Source organism: Eleutherodactylus coqui, chromosome 1 (assembly GCF_035609145.1).
Source record: "Eleutherodactylus coqui strain aEleCoq1 chromosome 1, aEleCoq1.hap1, whole genome shotgun sequence".
Lineage (NCBI taxonomy): Eukaryota > Metazoa > Chordata > Amphibia > Anura > Eleutherodactylidae > Eleutherodactylus > Eleutherodactylus coqui.
Window position 1 is genome coordinate 340,466,073 of NC_089837.1, and position 24,068 is coordinate 340,490,140.

The following is a 24,068-nucleotide window of genomic DNA, read 5'->3' on the forward strand; positions in this document are numbered from 1 at the left end:
CCTAAACCTAACCCCGTACTGCTTAAGTGTAGTGTGTAGTGCACGTCTGCTTAACTGTAGTGTGTAGTGCACGGCTGCTGAAGGCAATTCGCGTGCACGATGGAAGTCACGTGGTGCCGATTCCAGCCACCTCATGTGGAAAAAGTCCTTCGGATTGACACCTCTGGAGTCTCAACAAGCAGCCGAAGTATTGTACTCTTATCAAGCCTTCCTGGTCGGATTCTTGCGGTGGCAACTTCCACATCTCTGTCTCACAGCATTGAACAGTAAAAGCATTGGTTGCTTCCAGTGTCTTGCACCAGGGGAATGTACATGGCCTGAGCATCTGTGTCCTGCAGCTCCAACTCCCCTCACTATGCAGTCCCATGACAGATTTAAACTATTGCGACTTCAACATATCTAGATACCAAAAGAGGGATCCCGATTAGGGAAAACTGTTTTATCATTGTTTTGCTTTGTGGCTGTTTGCAACAGTTGTGGTTACAGCATAGAACTGGGCCATCCCGATTTTAACTACCTGGAGAGGGATAACTATGCTTGGCGGTACATACATCTATCCTCAGACTGGTCGATAGGCCATAGCTGCCTAAGGGGAATAGAGAGGGAGAGGAGAGACTCACCTAATCCTAGGTCCGGAAGAGGTGTCCAGCTTAATAGAGAGCCTGTGGCTTATCATCCATTGTGGGAGACTGCACCACCTTGCCTGACAACAGCTGCTCCATGTGAATATACCCTAAGGCCTCATGTCCACGGGGAAAATCAGATCCGCTGCAGATTCTACATGTAGAATCTGCAGCGGGTCCCTCCTGCCCCGCGGACATGAGCGCTGAAAAGAAGAATTTAAAAGCATTTACCTATCCGTAGCGGGCGGGGAAGGTCAGCTGTTCCTCACGGCCGGATCTTCATTTTCGGCCGGCGGATGAATTCCTGACGCCGGCGGCACGTCGCCGGCACGTCGTCCACGTGCCGCGCGCATGCGCCGGGCACATCCGCCGAGCCGAAGCAAGGGAGATGCGGCCGTGAGGAAGAGAAGAGCTTCGCGGTCCGCTGCGGTGAGTAAATGCTTTAAATTCCTATTTTAGGTCTCCCGCGGATCCGGACGGCTTCCATAGGCTTCAATAGAAGCCCGCGGGAGCCGACCCCGCGGGAGACCCGCACGAAAATGGAGCATGGTCCAGATTTTTTCATGCTCCATTTTTTTTTAAATGCCTTTTATTGACGATCCGCGGGTATTTATCTACCCGCGGGTGGTCAATGCATCCCTATGGGGTGCGGATCCGCGCGCGGGAGATCCGCTGCGGATCCTAAATCATATTTTGCCCGTGGACATGAGCCCTAAGGGTTAAATTTCCTGACTTCATGCAGCAATAAACAAAATTAGTGATAAGGAAATATTGGTGCAGCCTAATAAAAAGTGGTGACTTTACCTACACATTGGGGTCCTGACAAAGAACACTGTGTCTAGCCTTACCTATACCCCCACCACACTGTTGTCCTATGATCTTCTCTATATGAAGAGAGAGATAAGATAACAGAAAAAGATCATCCAGAACCCACATGCTTCCTCAGCAGTGTGATTGTGTCTGTGTGGAACAGCAGACAGAAGTTCCTCCCCCTGCTACTCCACTAAGCAGCACTCAATTTGCTGTGCAGAGGGGAGCATTGATTGCCTCCCTTTCTACCATACCACCATATGCATCTAATACACCTCATACAGGAAAGAGGCCTGCTTTACTGAGTCCTGTGGAAGGCAGGGGAGGGAGAAATTATAAATAAGTACACCAATTAAATTTTACTGTTGGCTGGTGCTATGCCTCACATGAATCTATCCTAGGCACTGGACCTTCAGTGTCTAGTGGCAAATACTGCCTTGGTTCTCCTTTGAAGACAACTGATTTTTGAAGCTAATATGGCAATCAGCTGATTGCCATGAGTCTGACTTCTCTAACTCTGTGGTCAGGTGTTATCTGCAGGGGAAGCCGTTTTTAACTATATGTACTCCCCTGCTTTATCAGCTGCAAGACAAATGTAAAATTACATTAAACTGAAAAGTTGCCCATGTGATGCATATCCAGATCAAGTGCACCAGCTTCATAGAGTGAGGTGCTATATTGTTTCTAAGAGGGAGAAAGCCTTGTACATAGGACAGTCATTCAGTTTTAAAATAAAGTTTTAATTTAGTGCCATTAAAAGAAATGGACATACAGCCATGTAATATTTTTGAAATTTTACTACGTCTGAAGAAGATATTTCTGGTAATCAGATTATATTGAATTACTGTTACACCATTTTTAACTTTATGTGTTAAAAGAAATGTAATGGTGGACCTTCTCTTTTACCCTTTTTTATACTTAAAATCTGTCACTTTAGTAGCCAAGAATACATGAGATCTATCCTTGCGACAAATGGCTATACCTCAAGCTGTTTTACAGATAAAGTTTTCATTTTTGTCTTGTTTTTAAAGTGGAGAATTTTAACTTTAAACCAAAGACAAGATCATACTTATTGCTGCAATACAGCATTCATATCTGAGGCTGAAGTGGGATATACATTAACCTGCAACTCTCACTGCAGGACTCATTCCTGACTGTATTTCCATGGCCAATATCTCAGGCAAGATTGCATGCAGAGTCTTGGCTTTAAAACAAGCTAAAGACCGCTGATCTACAGTAGGTGGGATCTAGCCTTAGATACAGCAAGTTAAAGTACTCAAATCATTCCCTTCATCTAGCTTTTACTTTTATTTCAGTGAACAAGAGGGAGAGGGGCTGTGGGAGAGCTAACAACTGCGGAGAAGGGAGAGAAAGAGATCCATATACAACTGTATACCAAGGGAAGGAATAACTTGGATTTCCATTCATGTTATTACTCTCCTTATCAATTAGAGAACATACATTCTCTCTGATTGTCACATATTGGGGTCTTTTTTTTTCTCTCAGTAAAGGAGTGAGAAGCTGAGCATTTACTCATCTAATGACCCCTCCTCATGTAATTTTGACTGGCAATTGACTCCACAAACCAGAGATTTACCAGTGTTGAGCTTGTGGCATCAAAAGAGTCATACAAACACTTGCCCCACATACACGAACCTACATTAAATGTATGCATGCTACAGTTCTCCTATCCTGTCTGTACTCAATTATTACAAAAATATACTGATTGCATCTTTAGTGATACTTATTACACACTAGTGTTGTGGCAAAAATGATTATTGCTAGAAAGGAATGTTTAATACATGTGGGAAAGATTTCTATCAGTCCGAAAAGACATTTTCACTCACCGACTAATAACAACAACAATCAAATTCAACTAGTTAAAAAAAAAATTATTTGCTTGCTTTCAGATGGGTGCAATATGGGCCTTTTTTCCTGCTCGTATTACAACACTCAAACCTCCCACAGTTCACTACATTTCATCAGAACCAGAATTGTCCTGCTTATGAATCATTTGAATGTTATGACCATGTAATACACCCATCTGAAAGCTACCTTTATTAGCACATTATATTAGGTTTAGGGATTTATACAGTTACAGTCTGCCAAGAGAACTACAATTAGCAAGTTGTCTGCTTTCAGGGAATACAGTATAAAAGATTTAGGGGTGTTCTTACTTTTCAAGATATGTATTTCCTGTATTTTATAGGCTGTTACTTTTTAAAATTTCTAGCTTATAACCAGTTCTGGCGATTTTATGAAGATATTTGCATATAGACATACGCCAAAGTGGTACATGTGAAAGCTTTAGGAGGTAATGTGCATCTAATTTCTCAATGTGCCACTTGTCTACTTGCAGAAAATATCTTGGTATGGGAGTTCAGTGTGATTTTTAACATTTTTTAAGGTTTTATTTGTACATGTCAAAATGTAATAATTGTCCTGGCTACCAGAGGTAGCTCTTAAATATACTTGTAATATTAGGCAAACTTGTTATATTGATTAGTACATATCCATTATGGTTTATACGTGAACATTTTTGCTAAAACTTCCTTTAATTCCCTAGAGCAGCTGACAGTTGTGCTAGAGTAGGGAAAAGTTATTAATCATTATACTAAGTTTAAACAACATGGATAAGATTCAAGAATAGTCAATGAAGTCTGTGAGACTCTGGCAAGGATTGGAAGCAGAGGAGCAGTTTCCATTGAGAGTTATTTTGTGTGGAGGTTAATTTAGGACTACTTCCTCAGAATAGATAAAATGGATGTTGCATGTAAAGCAGACAGGAACATACCTTGGCTCTATTGATTGTGCAGTGCAGAGCATTGTTTTCATGATCGTACAGCAAGCTAAAGTCTAATGTCCCCAGGGTTGCTGGAAGAGATAAGAAAAAAATACTGTTAGTCCTTGCATTTAAGAATACTAGAATCCATTGCACAATACTTCCCAAGGACAGGCACTACTCGTATATAACGTAAAGTTCTCAAATATGGGAATGCATTTAGGAAGTTGATGCAATATTTATTTTACTTTATCACCGCATGTAAAAAAAATCAAAATATAGATTGCAGCCACTTTTTAAAGTAACTTATTAGCTAACTGTCAGTAAGATTGTGGCATAGTTCAGCAATTTAAAATTTAACGAGGTTGTCTCAGCACAGGACTGGGACCCAAGAGTAGCCCTCCTGCAATGGCTGACTTTGACAAGAAAAGCCACGGTAAGCCAGGAAATTTGCTACAGGGAAACTGTAGTATAGTATTAAATGAAAATCATTCATATAGAAGGCCTTCCATGTTTAACACCCAAATCCACCAGAATCATGTATGCTGAATCCCTATGGTGCACAATGAAGGGGAATTCATGTGTAATGCAGCATGCATTGTAACATGCCCTCATTGTTTTCTAATTGATTTCATAGCACGTTGGAGGATAGAGAGATACAACAATGGTTTGACTGTCATATTATGGAGCAACATGAAATATGTAAAATGGCAGTGTTCATAAATTGTAATAGCTACACAGTTTCTTCATGGTCCAACATCATATGATACAACAGGCACAAACATATTTAGCACTGTCCTTTATCAATTGTATGTTACTGCATATAAGCAAAATTCATATTTAAGTTGCTAATAGAAAAAAAATCCTGAAAACGTAGCACTTATTTTGTTATTTTGCACTACTCGGTTTGCTCAAAGTTTGTCAAATCTTGGACAACCCCTTTAAGTGTAGGTATTATGCATAGTGAAATAAAAAAGGAAACATGGTTTAAAGTGAATGCCCATCTTTTAAAATCATGGTTCAAAATCCTATTCTGATTAATTTTCTAATATATGTTTAAAGAGGTCTGAATTTTTCTAAAAAACAGCTTCTAATTCTCTTGCATATACGTAGGTCCAAAGGAGTTGTGCCAATGTTAAGAGCTATCCCCTATTCATAGAATAGGGGATGAATTTCTCATAGGTGAAGGTTTGAAAGCTGAGGCCCCGATCAATCCCAAGAACGGGGTCTCAAAGGGCCCCTTCTCCATTCATTTTAATGGGACTCCAGGAGATAGAGGAGTTCAAGTCCTATTGAAATAAATAAAGCAGCCATGTAAATGCTCAACTGCTGCTCCATTCACGTGGGGACCTTTGGAGCCCAAATTTTCAGGATCGGTGGGGTTCCAGTGTTGGAACTCCCACCAATCAGAAAGTTATCCCTTAGTCCCTGTATCCCAATCTTGGTTCAGCTCCTTTAAATTAAATCTGCCAATTTCCACTACAAACGAGGGCCTAGGAGCTTACAGCATAGGCTAGATTAACAATAGCACTATTATTTTACATTGTTCTGCTCCCTCATAGGTGCAGACCCTGGCGTGCCAGATTCCCAACATGATGAGCACGAAAGACACCCAGTGGACCCCATTAACTGTAATGGAGCCCATCAGGTTTCTATCTTGCCTTCCAGCATTTTTCCTGGATAGAGCAGCACAGCATGCTATGCTATTTTGTCCAGCATTGTGTGACAGATCTGCGCTGGAGGCTCAGAATGGACCCTCAGATACAGATATGAACCGAGCCTTACTGTTCAGGGCATGTAAATAATTAGCAGTAAGCTTCTAACCTGCATTTTGTAGTGTGGGTTACTTACTTACTCCATATGGTATGTGCCAGAATTTTACTTCATTTGATACTGATATTTAAGAATTTGCAAGAAACTTAATTCTAGTGGCAGCTGAAGGTGTCCAGAATGTTAGCATTTTAACTCTTAGGCTGTCTGCACACGGCAGGGTTGGATTCCGAATGTGGAATCCTGCAGCGGAATCCGGCCCTGGGAGCAACGGCATCCGAGCGTTACTTTCAATGGCATCCGAGCTAAATGAATGTTATTTTCATTCATGAGCCGTCGGACATGCGCAGTACAGACTTTCTTGTAAACTCCTGCGTTCCTGCATCATTGCCTAGTAATGACGTGGAATCCCTAACCGATTGGCCGCGGATCGGACAGCTTCCATTGACCTCCATGGAAGCCATCATTACAGAATCAGTGTTAGATTTTATTTTTACTCTGTGTAGAAAAAATAAACTGTTGTTAAATAAAGCCCATGTGCTGGTGGATCTTATTATGGCTTTATCTTTTTCTAATTATGACTTGTCAAAATACCAACTCCATCAACAACAGATGGTTTTGAAGGTAGCACTGGAATTATAGAAAACAGGAAAACGGTAATGAAGATACATTACAAATATACTTCTTTGCAGATTTGTTGACTATATAATCCATGTTAATGAAAGGTAGAGCTTCACTTTAATTACTTTATGGATTGCTTTGTTACTCTGTTTGTTGCACCTGGGAAGCCAATTTAAATTCAAATGAGATATTATTTACACATTCCAATTGCGCGCTGCAACCTCATCAAAAAGCCTTGGCAATTGTCTGTAAAACCATATGTGACTTTTCCATGCAGCTTTTGACCACATGGTATACTACCACTATGTCTGACTATACTTTTAATCTACAAGCTGTTGAATGTAAACCTAGTCAGCAAATAGGACCTAAGGCATAATAGCCAGTTGCCAGGAATGCAATAGAAGGCATGAATAAAAATTATACACATCATATAAAGTAACCTTCTGATATAGTAACATCTGCTAGCTAATTTATTTGATATTTCTAATGTAGTGGTGACATATCTCACATAATTCATATGGTACAGTGTACCCAATTGTACTTTCTATTTAATTTCTTTGTGTCAGACATAATCACAGTAGGGTCAATTTCAAACGAAGCCAATTAAATAATCCATATATGGGTGTGGGTGGAAATTGGAGAAAACCCATGCAAAAAAGGGAGAATGTAGAAACTCTATACAGATGATTGTCTTGGTCAACTAATGACCTGCTATATAATTACTAACATTGCCAACAAATATGATAGCATGTACGATATGCTGTACAGTGGCCACATACTTAATAGTAATTAAATCATGTTTAAAGGGTCACTGTCATTTATCAAACTTTCCATAACTGAATAGTACAAGTGAACATAATAAACTTTGTAATATATATATATATTACAGAATAATGCCTCTTTCTTCACTTATCAAACTCTTTTCCTCTTTCTCTTGCCTCCGATATTAAATATTCTTTTTCAACTCACTACTAAAATCGAATGAGGCACAGATGTGACAGATTTTCAGTTTCACTAAGAGATCAGGGTACAGCTGCTGCCCACAGATGTCTATGGAGAGGAAGAAGGAGGAAATGACAAGGAGAGACAGACAGAAATGCTGCTGCTGTGTCTAGTATGTGTCCTATAGTATCTCACAGTGTTAGATCTACATCACTACTTCTCAGTACTGCTGTATAATGTCCTTCATGATTCTGCTGCTTCTATGTAAGAGTGTGAGACAGAGATAGGGGAATATCCTCTTCTTTATGTGTGTGCTGTGTATCAGAGACATCATATCAGCTAGCCTCTGCACACAGTGATGCCAAGTTCCCTAACAACTAACAATTAGAGATAGAACTTGCAGAAGAAAGGGTGAACATTTTCATATAAAGGTCATATAATGGTGAGAAATAGTGTTATTCCTTATGTACACAAACATGTCAGCTGATTCTGAAGAGTTACCTGAAACGACTGGTAGTCTAAGATGTTACAATCAAAATATATTTTCATGTCAACTTTTCCCTCATTGCTTTAACCCTAAAATGAAGCCTGAAAATGGGCTTTTGGTTAAAAGGTGTTTCCTTATTTTCATGGTGATAGTCTTTAAATGTAGGTTCTAAGCCAATGTGCTATTAGGATAAAGGTAATTCAAGATTATCAGATAGCCCTAGAACTTTATATTGCATGTTGTATATTAAAACTCATATGTCAGGGCAGTTAACCTTTAGAAAGAAATTCCTCAAAAATGTTCACTATTTTCCAAATGGGAGAAAATTTTTAAAGAGAAATTTGAAAACTGAATGCCAGAACTCCAATATAGCAGCATCAATTTCACCCAAGGTAGGTAAATGAAATACACTACAGAAAACATGTAGAATATTTCTGTTTAATATGCACAGTCAAGTTTACATTGCGGAAAGCATCTGTTTACTTTGCCAATCCATGACATTCTGCACCAATTTAAAGCAATCGATCATCTGCTTGTCTGCTCATGTGAGTGGACAGCAACTGCTCTTTTCTGCTCATGGAAAAAAAATCGCAGCATGCTCCCTTTTTGCACGGATTCTATGCGGATGGCGAGCATGCGCACCACTGATCCACAGCACATAGCGCCTATAGTATGCTATGGGAAATCGATTCTTCCTGCACATTTGCAGAAAACCAATTGCAGTTTCCGCAAGTGGAGGAAAAATCACAACATGCTCAATTTTGTACGAATTCTGCATTGACGGCTTCCATTGAAGTCAATGGAAGCCATGCGGCCCTTCCACAATTCCCATGGCTGAAAGGTCGCGGATTCAGCATCATTGCTAGGCAATGACGCAGGAATAGCAGGAGTTTAAAAAAAAAATCTGTAATGTGCATGTCCAACAGCAAGCTGCTGGGTCCATCCGCAGTACAGATTATGCAGACAAATGACAGGTACGCGTGGATCCCGGCTAGGGACAGGGTCGGATTCTGCTGTGGGCTTCCACATGCTACTCTGACCCGTTCATGTGCAGGCGGCCTAAGGAAATGTTATTTTTCACCAACGGCAAAGAATCAGTTCTAGCTGCGTTCTCCTCATTGGCACCCTTTACAACACCCATTGCCTGGTGCTTGTGTCCTCACCAAGTTGCTGCTCCCAATCCCCTACAGACAAGACACTACTACAAGTGTGCTCAGGTTTTATGTAAACTCTCACCTTCACACAGCCAAGGAGATGATTGTAGTCCAGCATTTCTTAAGATCTGTGCATAAATCCAATGCTCCCTCTACTATAATCATAAATTTAATAATGATCTACCAGAAGAAAATGCTAATTTCCATGTCTTTAGGCCAAACATTTTAGAAAGATATAATCTATTCTACACTATGTGAGCGCTATGGTCTTTATATAACTTACACTGTGATCCTGCTGAGTTTCATCTGCATAACTTAATAAAAAATGGCTGCCCAAGAATATTTATTTGGCGCTCCGGAAGTTGGGTCTGGAAGTTTAAGCAGTTTTATCTCAGCATAGAAGTGAGGTATGAAACACCAATCATTCAAACCAAGACAAAATGTATTTCCTATTTTAACATACACCAAAGGCAACGCTCTTAATACATTTCTTTTAGTATTTAACTTAGGATTTACAGTACAAGCTTTATCCATCGTTGCACAGAAGAAGCTGCAGGTTAAGGGTAAAGCTTAAGTAAGTTAGAGAATATGTTTCCTTCCACATTTCATCTTCTGAAAAAGCAGACAATGGAGTTAGATTTCTTTTAAAAGCTTAAGTGCAACCTTCCGCTGTCAGTGTTACAGCATTCTTACCGCATCCTCTGTGTAATTACTTTACTTTCATGCATCACATAATGGATCAGGAAAATACAAATGCAGTGAGAAGGTATTGTGGCTTCAGTAACATGTCATATAACATATCAGGCTTATCCTAGAGGACGCTCTCAAAATGCTTCTCAGGTATATGCAGGCATGTAGCATCAATATATGTCTTGTATGCTATCAGTTGTCACAATGGAAATGTTTGTAACCCCTTTTAACCACTGATGCCTCCCTCACACAGGCGTTCGACAAAACTTTGCGATGCCACCCTCACTTTCGGACGCTTGCGGCCAACAGCTGGGCTTAGCACACCTCATCATTGATGAGGTGCGCTAAATGCAAAAAAGTAGAACAGACTCCACTTTAAAATCGCGGCCTATGAGAGGCTACATTGAAAACAATGGGAGCGTTATAACGCGATTAGCGCGGCGCTGAAAATGCCACGTTAATCGCAGAAAAAAGCACCTGTGTGAAGGAAGCCTTAGTGACCAAGCCCGTCTGCAACTTAATGACCAGGCCAAATTTTGGAAATCTGGCATGCGTCACTTTAAGGCCTTAGTCAGACGGGCGTTTTTTTCGCGCGATTTGCGGATCGCATGACTGATGCGCATCCGCAAATCACGTGACCGGTGCCCGAAAATCTGCTCCTAGCCGCGTTTCATTAGAAACGGTCCGGAGCTGTCCAGCGCATTGCATTCAATGAACTCCGGCTGCCGGGACAAGGTGAGTATATATATATTTTTTATTTTAACACTTTTCTGGATGAATTGCAGGGAAGGGCTTATATATTTAAGCCCTTCCCGACAATTCATCCAGCGCTGTCCGGCAGCCCATTGCTTTCAATGGAGCCGGCTGTATTGCCGGCTCCATTGAATTCAATGGGCAAACATCGTTCTTCTCTGCCACAGCTGTTACAGCTGTGGCAGAGAAGAATGATTTGTCTTCTATATGTTCTCAATGGGATCGGCGCTGCTGCCGCCGGCCCCATTGAGCACATATAGAGAAGAGAACAGGAATCGCAGATAGGTGCGATCTGCGATTTCTGTTCTATAATTTATCGGACAAGCGCATAAAAAGCGCTCATGTGTCCGATACCATTGCAAAGCAATGGTTTTAAAAAATCGCCGGACGCATGCGCATGCGCAAATCGCGCAAAAAAACGCCCGTCTGACTAAGGCCTAACAAACAATAAATCCATAAAGGTTTTGCATATCCAAGTGATTCTGATATTGTTTTTTCACCACATATTGTACTTCATTTAGGTGGTAAAAATAGCCTTATAAAACTTGTGTGTATTTATTAAAAGTGCCAAAATTGGGAACATTTGAAAAAATTGTCATCTTTTCACATTTTCAACTGCAATATGTCGAATATGTGCAAATATATTGTACAAATTTTTTGATGAGATATATATTTCCATCTATTTACTTTATTCTGGAAGCGCATTTAAAAAACGTTAGTTTTTTTTTTTTAACTATTTAGGACAGTGGTCCCCAACCTTTTTGGCAGCAGGGACCAGCTTCAAGCAAGACCATTTTTACAAGGCAGGGTGGGGCGGGACATGGGCGGGGCTTTGGTTATATGGGGCGGGGTTATGAAGGGAGTTGGAGTTTAGTGCATACTTATTTAATTATGACATTTAGAATGTCCTGGCAGCACACACATAGGGCAGTATAATACCCCCCTCCCCCCGCCTGGCAGCACACACATAGGGCAGTGGGCAGTAAATAATCTATCTCCCCCCCAGCACACACATAGGGCAGCATATAATTTATCTCCCCCCCCCAGCACACACATAGGGCAGCATATAATTTATCTCCCCCCTCCTCCCCGGCAGGATTACCTTGAAAACTGACCTAGGTCCTAACAGGTGTACAGGCGCGGCGGCTGCTGCTTGCACAGAGGTGGCTCTTCCTCCTACTCGTGGGATGCTCTGTTCTTTGGCGACACAGTCCTCAGCGCTTCAAGAAGACGCCTTGTGAACGAGCCCTAATAGTGACCCTGATAGTGGCCCCAGTAAAAATAACGACTCCCACAGTGGCCCAATTAGTAATATTAACCCCCATAGCAACGTTATAATTATAAGCCCCCCCCCCAGTAATAAGCCCCTCTCAGTAATAATAAGCACCCTCACTAATAAGCCCCCACCTCAGTAATAATAATAAGCCCCCACCTCAGTAATAATAATAAGCCCCCACTTCAGTAATAATAAGCAGCCTCCCCCCAGTAATAGGCAGCCTCCCTCCCCCCCAGTAATAAGCAGCCTTCCCCCCGAAATAAGCAGCCTCCCCCCCAGAAATAAGCAGCCCCCCCAGAAATAAGCAGCCTCCCCCCCCCAGAAATAAGCAGCCTCCCTCCCAATAATATGCAGCCTCCCCTCCAGTAATAGGCAGCCCCCCCCAGTAATAGGCAGTCCCCTCCCCAGTAATAGGCAGTACCCCCCCCCACAGTAATAGGCAGCCCCCCCCCACAGTGAAAGGCAATCCACCCCCCACAGTAATAGGCAGTCCCCCCCAGTAATAGGCAGTCCTTCCCCCAGTAATAGGCAGTCCCCCCCAGTAATAGGCAGCCCCCCCCAAAATAAGCAGCCTCCCCCCCAGTAATAGGCAGCTCCCCCCCCCCAGTAATAAGCAGCTCCCCAATCCATATACTTACCTCTTCCTTCTTGTCAGCGTCACTCCCTCTCTGCTCGTCCTGATCCCAGCGCACACTGACGTCAGTGTGTAGTCCGGCACGCTTCCTCCCCGAGTCAGTGTGCGCGGGGATCAGTGGCAACAGCGCGATTACCAGCGGGGAGCTGTGGCACCCCAGCTGGTAATTGCTGGACCAGTACCTAACAGCCCGGCCCCGATTCGCGGACCGGTGGTTGGGACCCCTGATTTAGGAGACATACAAATTTAAAATTAAAATTTCGAGAAATATTTTGCTTTCCTACATCAAGCCAAGATTGCAAAGGTTCATAGGTGTCAGAATGATAGACACCCCCACAATTGACCCCGTTTTATGAAATACACCCCTAATGTATTCACTGAGGGGGGTCCTGAGTATTTTGACCCCACAGTTTTTTTTAGGAGTTAATCCAATTCAGAGGAGAAAAAAATAAAATTTCATATATTTGCAAATATGTCATTTAAAGACAGTTTTTTTCTATAATGCACATGAAAATGAAAATTTGCACCCCAAAATGGATACCCCTGTTTGTCCGGTGTTTGGAAGCATACCTATTGTGGCCCTAATCTTATGTCTGTATGCACAGTGTGGCCCAAACCGAAAGGAGCAGCCGGTGGCTTTCAGAAAATAAATTTTACTTGAAGGTGTTTCAGGTCACATAGCACACTTGTAGAGTCCTTGAGCGGCCAAAACAATGGAGAACCCACACAAATGACCCCAATTTGAAAACTAGACCCCTTAACAAATTAATCTGGGGGTCAGAGCCCCTAGTGACAGCTCCAGGCTCAGCCAGCAGCAAGGACATTTAAAATCCCTCCCCGGCTTCTGCGCATGGTTTGGAGATGAAACCTTACATTTTTCAAACTTTTACTTTAACTTAAAATTTTACTAAAACTTTTAATTTTTCTTCTTTTACGTGGCGACGTTATCCATTGGAAAACAGCAATTATGTGACCAGGGACCACTCACCGCAGCCTTCGGAGACAGCTCCAGGGTCTTGGCTATCCTTTGGTAGCTGAGAGCAAGAAGATTTTAAATTTCCAGTGTCCCCACAAATGAATATATATATTGTCTTTCATAACTTTAAGATATGTTAAACCATAACAGACCCTAAACACACTGCACTAGATAGATACCATATATACACTTTGTCTGACCGAGACATTCCAGAGGCCCTGATACAACTACATATCTCACCCTATAGTAACACAATATTTTAGGCTGAAGAAAGACTTGTGTCTGTCCAGTTCAGTCTATTTTCCTGCTATGTTGATCCATGTTCCCTTTCTAATTATCAGTCTCATTACTTTGGCTGTCAGGGTTTCTCTCTTCTCACTGCATGGACCTCAGCACTTCTAAAACACATTTGTATATCCGTTCACAGTAGTTAAAGGGGTTGTCTCGCGAAAGCAAGTGGGTCTATACACTTCTGTATGGCCATATTAGTGCACTTTGTAATATACATCGTGCATTAAATATGAGCCATACAGAAGTTATTCACTTACCTGCTCCGTTGCTAGCGTCCCCGTTGCCATGGTTCCGTCTAACTTCGGTGTCTTCTTGCTTTTTTAGACGCGCTTGCGCAGATGGATCTTCTCCCTTCGTCTGGTCTTGGAAGCATCGGCGTTTTGGCTCCACCCCCTTGTACGCGTCATCGCGTAGCTCCGCCCCGTCACGTGCCGATTTCAGCCAATCAGGAGGCTGGAACCGGCACACGTCATGGGGCGGAGCTACGCGATGATGCGTACAAGGGGGCGGAGCCAAAACGCAGATGCTTCCAAGACCAGCCGAAGGGAGAAGATCCATCTGCGCAAGCGCGTCTAAAAAAGCAAGAAGACACCGAAGTTAGACGGAACCATGGAAACGGGGACGCTAGCAACGGAGCAGGTAAGTGAATAACTTCTGTATGGCTTATATTTAATGCACGATGTATATTACAAAGTGCATTAATATGGCCATACAGAAGTGTATACCCCCACTTGCTGCCGCGAGACAACCCCTTTAATGTACAGTGAGAATGGGCCTTATGGTCATGGATAGCATACAGACATTGCCTTGTAGTAGAATGGTATTGATGTTGTGAGTGGATATCCACATAAGGTAATTAGAATACTTTATTGGTCTCTAAGTGACATCCTTGTAAAGAATATTAATTAAAAACATAAAAAAGATGATTACAAATATGGAACTTTCTCCTTGTCTTCAGGACAAATGATTAATACTGTAGCTCCTATACCAAATAGGTTTATGTAAATAAATAAAAAAAACTCAGCAAAAATAATGAGGTAGGTTTTGGTGAAAATATGTAGTTGAATTATCTGCTCACTACTAATGAAAATTGCACCGTAGGCTAGTTCATTCATCATCGCACAAGGTCTCCACTATTAGCTCTTAGCCAGAAGGCTGAAATACCTACTCTGGAGTACAGACACATAAATCACTAGAATTGTAAATAGAAATTATCAGAGGAATATTCGGAACACTTTGAAGTTTCCAATATGAACAGAATGCCATGTCTGTATTGTAAAGCACACACTCAATGGATTTGATTAGCCATTATAGCTAATTTTGTTTTGCTTTCATGGGAATAAGGCCATTTTGTGCTAATCGGATGAGATAAGTAATTGGTTTAAAACAATATGTCAGACCATTTATTTCATGCTCGGAACAGACGTCATTCTGTCTTGTGGCTATCTGAAAGCTTGTATGGAAAGCAGTTTTGTGGTTGAGTTGCAAGTCTGCTCTTTAAAGCATGATATTCAAGAGATTTTAGCTTGTGGCTTACTTATTTCACATCAATACAGCCTGATTATTAGAGAAAAACAATAGCTTTAAATTTGCTAGATTATTATTTCATGAATATTATGCTAAAGTGTTTTGGGCCATTAATTTATTGGCTGAGAAGAAAAATACTACACTTACTTCCCAAATTGAAAAAGGTGCAAAAAAGCATTCTCTAGATTTTAATCCATAAGAAGAGTCCCCACTATAACCAGCAAAAATACAATTTATATTGGAACATGAAAGAAGCTGCTTCATGGTTTTTATGCCTAGATAACACGCCGTCAGTTGTTATTAGGGACATACTAGTACCAGTGTTTCTGGTGGCGCAATGCACCTCTTACTAATGTAATATAGTGAAAGGGATTGGATTTGGTCACAGGTCCCAAACCAGCAGAGTCAGACTGCAGCTGTGTGGTTATAGGATCAGTGATGATGTCACTGTCATATGATCAGTCACCAGGGCCCTGAGCTCTGGCCCTGACCACATGACGGTGACATCACAGGTCCTGTAAGCAAATGGATGCTGTCAGGCTCTGTATGTTTTAGGACCTGTGATGATGTCACTGCTATGTGATCAGGGGCAAAGCTCAGAGCTGCGGTGACTGATCACATGACGGTGACATCATCACTAGAGATGAGTGAGCATACTCGTCCGAGCTTGATACTCGTTCGAGTATTAGGGTGTTCGAGATGCTCGTTACTCGTAACGAGCACCACGTGATGTTCGAGTTACTTTCACTTTCTTCCCTGAGAAATTTGCGCGCTTTTCTGGCCAATAGAAAGACAGGGAAGGCATTACAACTTCCCCCTGCAAAGTTCAAGCCCTATACCACCCCCCTGCAGTGAGTGGCTGGCGAGATTAGGTGTCACCCGAGTATTGAAATCTGCCCCTCCCGCGGCTCGCCACAGATGCATTCTGACATTAGTTCAGGGAAAGTGCTATCGTGTTGGAGCTGCTATAGGGAGAGTGTTAGGAGTATTTTAGGTTTCAAGAACCCCAACGGTCCTTCTTAAGGCCATAAATCTTCTCTATATGCGCTCAATGGGGCCAGCGACAGCAGCGCCGACCCCATTGAGAACATATAGAAGACAAATCCTTCTTCTCTGCCACAGCTGTTACAGCTGTGGCAGAGAAGAACGATGTTTGCCCATTTAATTCAATGGAGCCAGCAATACAGCAGGTTCCACTGAAAGCAATGGGCTGCCGGCGTGCGCGGGGATGAATTGTCGGGAAGGGCTTAAATATATAAGCCCTTCCCTGCAATTCATCCAGAAATGTGTTACAATAAAAATATATACCGGCGTATAAGGGGACGGGGCGTATAAGACGACCCCCCAACTGTCACCTTATACGCCGGCAATACAGTGGAGCAAAGAATAAAAAGCATTACTTACTTCTTCTGGCGTTCTGCGGTGCTCCTGCAGGCTGTCGCTCCCTCCTGGTTCCCGGCAGAGCATTGATTTCTCTACGAAGGGCTTTAAATCCCCGCCTCCAGAAACACACGTGCCTTCAGCCAATCACAGCCAATGACAATGATGTCATTGAATGGCTGTGATTGGCTGTGTTTCTGGAGGCGGGGATTTCAAGCCCTGCGTCCAGAAAGCAATACTCTGCCGTGGACCAGGAGGGAGCGACAGCCTGCAGGAGCGGCGCAGAACGTCAGAAGAAGTGAGTAATGATTTTTATTCTTTGCTCCACTGTATTGCCGGCGTATAAGGTGACAGTTAGGGGGTCGTCTTATACGCCCCGTCGCCTTATACGCCGGTATATATTTTTATTGTAACACATTTCTGGATGAATTGCAGGGAAGGGCTTATATATATTTAAGCCCTTCCCGACAATTCATCCTGCGATCGTCGGCAGCCCATTGCTTTCAGTGGAACCTGCTGTATTGCTGGCTCCATTGAATTCAATGGGCAAACATCGTTCTTCTCTGCCACAGCTGTTACAGCTATGGCAGAGGAGAACGATCTTTACGCTGACAGTGCGTGGGGGGGGCACTCTTGCCGCTATTGTGGCTTAATAGTGGGACCTGGGAACTTGAGATGCAGCCCACCATGTAGCCCCTGCCCTATCCGTTGCTGTGTCGTTCCCATCACTTTGTTGAATTGCCCAGATTTTCACAAACGAAAACCTTAGCGAGCATCGGCGATATACAAAAATGCTCGGGTCGCCCATTGACTTCAATGGGGTTCGTTACTCGAAACGAACCCTCGAGCATTGCGAAAATTTCATCCCGAGTAACGAGCACCCGAGCATTTTGGTGCTCGCTCATCTCTAATCATCACATGTAACACACACAGTCACTCAGTCACAAATCACTCACAGACAGATGGTCGTCAGTATTTTTATTCTACAGAGGATATATTGCTGCAGAGTGTAAAAGCTTGTATACCAGCAGAGACCATAAATGGGCTTCTTATGGAGGGAGCAGAGAAAGTTGCTGCATCACGTTTATATGCCTATATGAAACTTAGTCTGTACATTTGAGGAAGGTATATTTCTGCTGATGTCAATGTATATAGCAGCAAAGCAGGTAGAAAATGTACTTTAAAATGCGCCTCACTAGCAGTTTAAAAATGCTTTTATAGCTAAATGAGAGGTGGACTTACCCGGTGCCAGAAGGGTTAATCCGATGGTAAAGGAATCAACCCCTCTGCACCTGTTGTCCACGTTTGCCTTCAGCAGGTTTCTTGCTTCTCCATGTTTCCTTTTTGGAGCGGCGTCCAGGGATATCCTTTCACCGTGTTTGTAAGCACGGTCTGGCTGGATAACGGAGTATAGAAATAAAAATAAAAACTATCCCGCGCCTTGGCAGAAAACCAATCTTTTTTATTCTTGTTAAAACAACGCGTTTCGACACAATTTGTGTCTTTTTCAAGTTCATGAAAGCAAAGCAGGTAGACAACATATGCTTTGGAATGTTGAATATTGCAGTTCTCTGTTTATGGTCTTAGATGTGGTTTAAAGTTACCAGTAAGGCCACTACAAATTATTTGCAGACCTTATACAGCTAGCAGTGGGGTTTGGGGAATTCACTGTGCCAAACAGGGACAACTCACAAATATACAAGCTGTATTCTGTGGTCTCCTGCTCTCACATACCGTGCCTCCCAGGGATTGCAGCTTATTTAGCATTAATATAAAACAAAAGTAAAACCCAACAGGGAAATATACACAGTGCGTGTTGGCGGTCTCAGACATTGTTCAAAGTTGCCAGTCTGGCATGGATGTCAACCAGGCAGTCCAAACAACTAGAGGGTAAAGACCAAGACATTGAATGCACCTACGTCCAACCATTTTTCCTTCAAAAAGGAAGGTGAGGGTAGATCAGTGTGTGTTGTCAGCCCTCCACAGGCAATCTGTATTCGGAGGATGTGGAAATAGAGGTGCCAGCTCCTAGTGCTCAATATGACATAGACTGCACCCAGAATGATAAAGACGACGAGGAAGAGGAGGTGGAAGAAGATGAAGTACTCGATCTAACATGGAGAGGCAGGGAGAGTCATCATAGCAGCTTGCAGGGGTAGGAGGCAGAGTTGGACATTGAATAGAGTTTCACAGAAAAACAAAAGGGCAGTGCCACCACCCTTAGGTACTACTAGTTGCAGCAGCACCCGCATCAGCCCCATAGCTAGGTGCAGCCTGGGCATTGTTTGAAACCGCACATGATAAGAGAAGAGTCGTCATCTGTATTTAAAATGTGGCAAGAATATAAAGAACCTCAACACAACATATATGAACAGTCACATGAACTCCCACCATCTGCTATCTTGAAGAGCCTACCTGGGATAGACGGCAAGCAATCAGCCTCATCCTGCTCCCTTTTCCGCTACTGCAGCTGTCTATTCCTCCATCCCCTTGTCTGTTCATGCTGTACCCTCTGAGTCCAAAGACGCAGTTTTGTGCAGGGGCAGTAGCATGCCTACTTCAGGCCTTTCCTCTGCAATTGACAATCGGGCTGCAGACTTCAGAGCCAGGAGTGGGAAACAGAGAGCAGAAGTTGAGCTGCCACCGTCACCACCATCTTCACCATCTTTGACATCTATCCAATATTCCAGCATGTTCCAGGTCAACAACCAGCCCTCCATCCCCTATCTATGGGAATTTTAAAAAATTCTAAATGAAAACATTTATTGTCTGCAGGAATGTCAAAGACAGGTTGATATGCAACCTTTTATCACATTTAAAGGGGTTGTCTCGTGAAATCAAGTGGGGTTCAGCACTTCTGTATGGCCATATTAATGCACTTTGTAATATACATCATGCATTAATTATGAGCCATACAGAAGTAATTCACTTACCTGCTCCGTTGCTAGCGTCCCCGTCGCCATGGATCCGTCTAAATTCGCTGTCTTCTGGCGTTTTTAGACGCGCTTGCGCAGTCCGGTCTTCTCCCTGGTGAATGGGGCCGCTCGTGCTGGAGAGCTGGTCCCCGTAGCTCCGCCCCATCACGTGTGCCGATTCCAGCCAATCAGGAGGCTGGAATCGGCAATGGACCGCACAGAGCCCACGGTGCACCATGGGAGAAGACCCGCGGTGCATCGTGGGTGAAGATCCTGGCGGCCATCTTGGTAAAGGAAGAAAGAAGTCGCCGCAGCGCGGGGATTCGGGTAAGTAATAAACTTTTTGTTTTTTACCCATCCCTTGGGTTTGTCTCGCGCCGATTGAATAAAAAAAAAAAACGTTTCGGCGTGAGACAACCCCTTTAAGGGACTCTCTTATACTTACCTTCCTCATTGTTTTCTCACTGTCAGCCCACAAAGCTGCTGCTCCATGTATCCCTTTTAAAATGTAGCTAAGGTCTTAAAAGATCAGGGTCACATCTTTTTCCTCACTTTTGCAGCCCCTCAAACACATTCACCAACCTACACAAACTATTTATCTTGCTGCTACACACAATTCTGTGCCTGTCATTGCCACATCTGCCCCTATTTCAGTACCTGCTATGTGATATGGTGCCCCAAAATACTATACCTTTAGAACTAATATTGTCCTAAATAGAATTATCCCCCCCCCAAAAGAGTGCCACAGACTGTACCTCTGAAAATAATAGTGCTAGATAGTGCCTCATATTGTGTTATATACATTATTAGTACAACACACAGTAAAAGTGTCACCTTTTGAACCCCAAACATTAATAGTACTCTTCTTGAAATCCCATAAAATGTAATGTTAAATAATCAATACTAGTGCCCCCTTTGTACTCCCATGTGGTAGTAATGCAGCTTTTATGCCCACACATATTAATAACAGCCACAGTAGTGCTCCTTTTAAAGTACTAATTGCCCATGTGTGCATCCTAGAAATAGTGCTCTCTTTTTGCCTCTAGACATTAATAACCCCCCCCCTTTTGTCGTCTTTTTGAAGATAATAATTCCCCCTGTGAGTGCACCCTTACAAAGAAATAGTTTCCCTTGATATTGTAATAATGCCCCAGCACACAAGCTCCCGTCTCGTCCCGCCTCCTCTCCTTGCCAAGAGGGGGCGGAAAGAGGGAAGGCAGTTTAGCAGTGCTCGCTCCTAACTGTCTCTCCCTGCCCGACGGCGATCGGGCACACAAACGGCAGATGCCGGCAGGTGCACGTAAAAGTGCCTACTAGAGATGAGCGAACATGCTCGGATAAGGCATTTACTCGATTGAACATTGCTGTTCTCGAGTAACTGCATTCTTGTCTGAGCAGGCTCGGGGGGGGGGGGGGGCAGCGGGGGTAAGCAGGGGGTAGCGGGGGGAAGAGAAAGAAATCTCTCACACTCTCCCCCCCCCCAAGCCTGCTCGGACGAGAATGCAGTTACTCGAGAAGAGCGATGCTCGCTCGAGTAACTGCCTGATCCGAGCGTGCTCGCCCATCTCTAGTGCCTACGCTTGTGTGAAAGAGCCCTAAGAGGCCTTTCAGAGCAGGTTTATTTATACTGCAATGTGGGCTTTGATTTCCCACAGGGGGACCATATTAAACTAATCATATGTCTTCTGAAGGTAATTGGTTGCAAATGTGTGCGCAATGCACACACAGATGTGCTATATGCTGTGCGATTTCATGATAAAAAGAACACACCTGGGACTCCCTAGGCAAAGTAGGGAGTAGCGCGTTTCTACCGCGTGTAAATGAATATGTCCATGTCCTACTTGCGCAAAAATGACAGTCAAATGCACAAACGTGCGCAATAATGCCTCATGCATAGCACACATATATTGCGCTGAGGCGTGCACAAAAAAACGCAACTGTCTTTCAAGGAGCCCTATTAGTTAAAAAATGGAACACTTTTGTCATTTATAGACTCTATTAACCTGTCATATACTAAAAGTGTGTCCCTTGGCATATGTTTATGCAGTAGAGATCAGCATACCTTGGAAAGTGCACTTTCTCAGACTTCAATACAAAGGGATATGGCATCCATTCTTTACTGTAGGAATTGATGGGCAACATATACAACTCTATGTAATAAAATTGCATACCTTGGAGCTATATGGCCGCATACTGTGCATATCAGGAGATCTTTCTGGCAAATACACTGCGCATTTGTTGTCAGTTACAAGTAATGAGTCTGAAATTCTAAAAGCAGAAATCCATTTATAATGGGGGAATGGGGATAGGTGATAGGTCAGTGGTTTATTACATCTAGCAAATGTCCTTCAAAAGTAAAATAGTGCTGAGTCTTTAAAATTATTGCACTGAAAGGAGATTGAGCACATATAATGTTATGTATTAAAGTGTGCTAGGCTACACAGATCAGACGAATTCTGTCATCCAGAACTACAGCCTTGTGGGTCACTGCAAGCGCTCAATGCTGTACAAAGTCAAATCAATAAATACTGTATGCAGCAATAACCATGATAGAGCAACCCTCTCTTCATGGCGCTGATATCTTGTGGTAATCTCTCTTTTATTGCATCACTTCTTTGTGTTTTCTTCTTAAGCCATCCAACACAAGATTGCTGATCAATAAAATACAATAAAATAAATATAGACAGTAAGTATCATTTCAAGTAAAGAAGCCGTGGTGCGAGCAAATGATAACGAGGTCTTGAGTTTATTAAAATCTGAGGATGAAAACATTTGGGTTGTCTTTCTAGACTGGTATTCCTAAACCGGTGGCTTGGCAGGCAGATATGGCCCTCAGACTTCTGGCATGTTGTTCCCTTGCTGTCAGCTGTAGATACTGTTACACGCTAGTGACTCCATGGAGTTCATAGCATTAGTCCTCAATAGAGATGAGCAAGTATACTCGCTAAGGACAATTGCTTGATCGAGCATTGTCCTTAGCAAGTATCTCCCCGTTCGGCAGAGATGGTTCAGCTGCCGGTGCGGGTGACAGGTGAGTTGCGGCAGTCAGCAGAGGGGAGCGGGGGGGGGGGGGGGGGAGAGAGGTAGAGAGAGATCTCCCCTCCATTCCTCCCCGCTCTCCCCCACAACTCCCCGCCCGCCGCCGGCAGCCGAATCTTTGCTCCCGAGCGGGCAGGTACTCGCTAAGGGCAATGCTCGCTCGAGTAATAGCCCTTAGCGAGTATACTCGCTCATCTCTAGTCCTCATCTCTACGGCACGCAGGGAATCCCGCAAAGAATCCAGCACTACCCACAGCCAGTGAGTTCTGCTTATCTGCATTCCCCGAAAGTGGCATCCGCACAGATCCCTCCACTTCTGGGTTTTTGCTGTACTATGCATGGTCCTCATGGCTCGCAGTCGGACATGCACAGTACAGTTTTCTTTTTTATCTCCCGCTTTCTTGCGGGTCCTCAGTGTAAGCTGAGGGTGTGCCACGGATCCAACAGCTTACATTGACTTCAATGGAAACCGTCCATGTGGGATCTGCACAAAAATGGAGCATGCTGCAATTTGTTTTCCAGACCAAAAGGTCCGCAAATCAAATCTGCATGTTTTAATCTATTTGTGGACGCCCAGTCATCTCTATGGGCCGCTTGATTTGTGGATCTCCCGCGCAGATTCCACAAATCAAATTTGCCCATGGACATTGAGCCTTACTAGAATTTAGTGCTTGGGTCAAAACCATATCACTGCCAGTTAACACTCAGGTACCAGGAATATCACTTGGTCATCTCCTAAATAGACTAGATGTCTTGTAATATCTTGTGTGACTCCTCGGCAGACCTGTTATTTTTGAAAGTGGTTCAAGCTTGGTTTCAAGCCGAAACGCGTCGCAACACCACAAATTTGTTTTAAATACAATAAATTGATCTACAGGAATACGCCTTTCTCAACTGGATTTTCTGCTTTTCTGGATGTGAGGGGTGCCAGGAGTCTAGGCACCCCCTAACAAGTAAGACCTTTACATGTATTGACACAGTTCAACGGAGCGCTAAAGTGTGTGTTTTTTCCTTTATCCTGACTGCATATTCTTTCCTCCTTAAACGCATTATTTGGAGTCGCCTTTCAGCTGCTCTCCCTCCGGGATGTCCTAGGACCGTTGATTCCTATTTTACCACACTTTGGTACAAGAGGCTCACGTGGACCAACAAACTGACCGGTTCCTAGTACTCAGGACCGGTTCAGTTGCGGTGAGTCTCCCCATATACCAGTCCTCTCTCTACTATTTTCCCCACACCATTGGAGCGCCGCTTCTGACCCATATTGTTATATATCTCCCCACTATAATGGCATATTCCAGCAGGATAATTCACCATGCCATCATGCCCAATATATCCGGAATTGATTCAAGAAGCATTCTGGAGAGTGCCTACAAATAGTGTGGCCTGCATGTTCAC

General features: G+C 43.2%; 1 protein-coding gene across 1 annotated transcript in view; it reads right to left on the minus strand.

Moving 5' to 3' along the window:
• Positions 1-24,068, minus strand: part of DOC2B (double C2 domain beta) — a 613,986-nt gene that overhangs the window by 389,847 nt on the left and 200,071 nt on the right. The window contains exon 2 of the mRNA XM_066575887.1: positions 4,228-4,307. Coding sequence (XP_066431984.1) covers positions 4,228-4,307 — 80 coding nt within the window. The remainder of the gene's footprint in view (positions 1-4,227; positions 4,308-24,068) is intronic.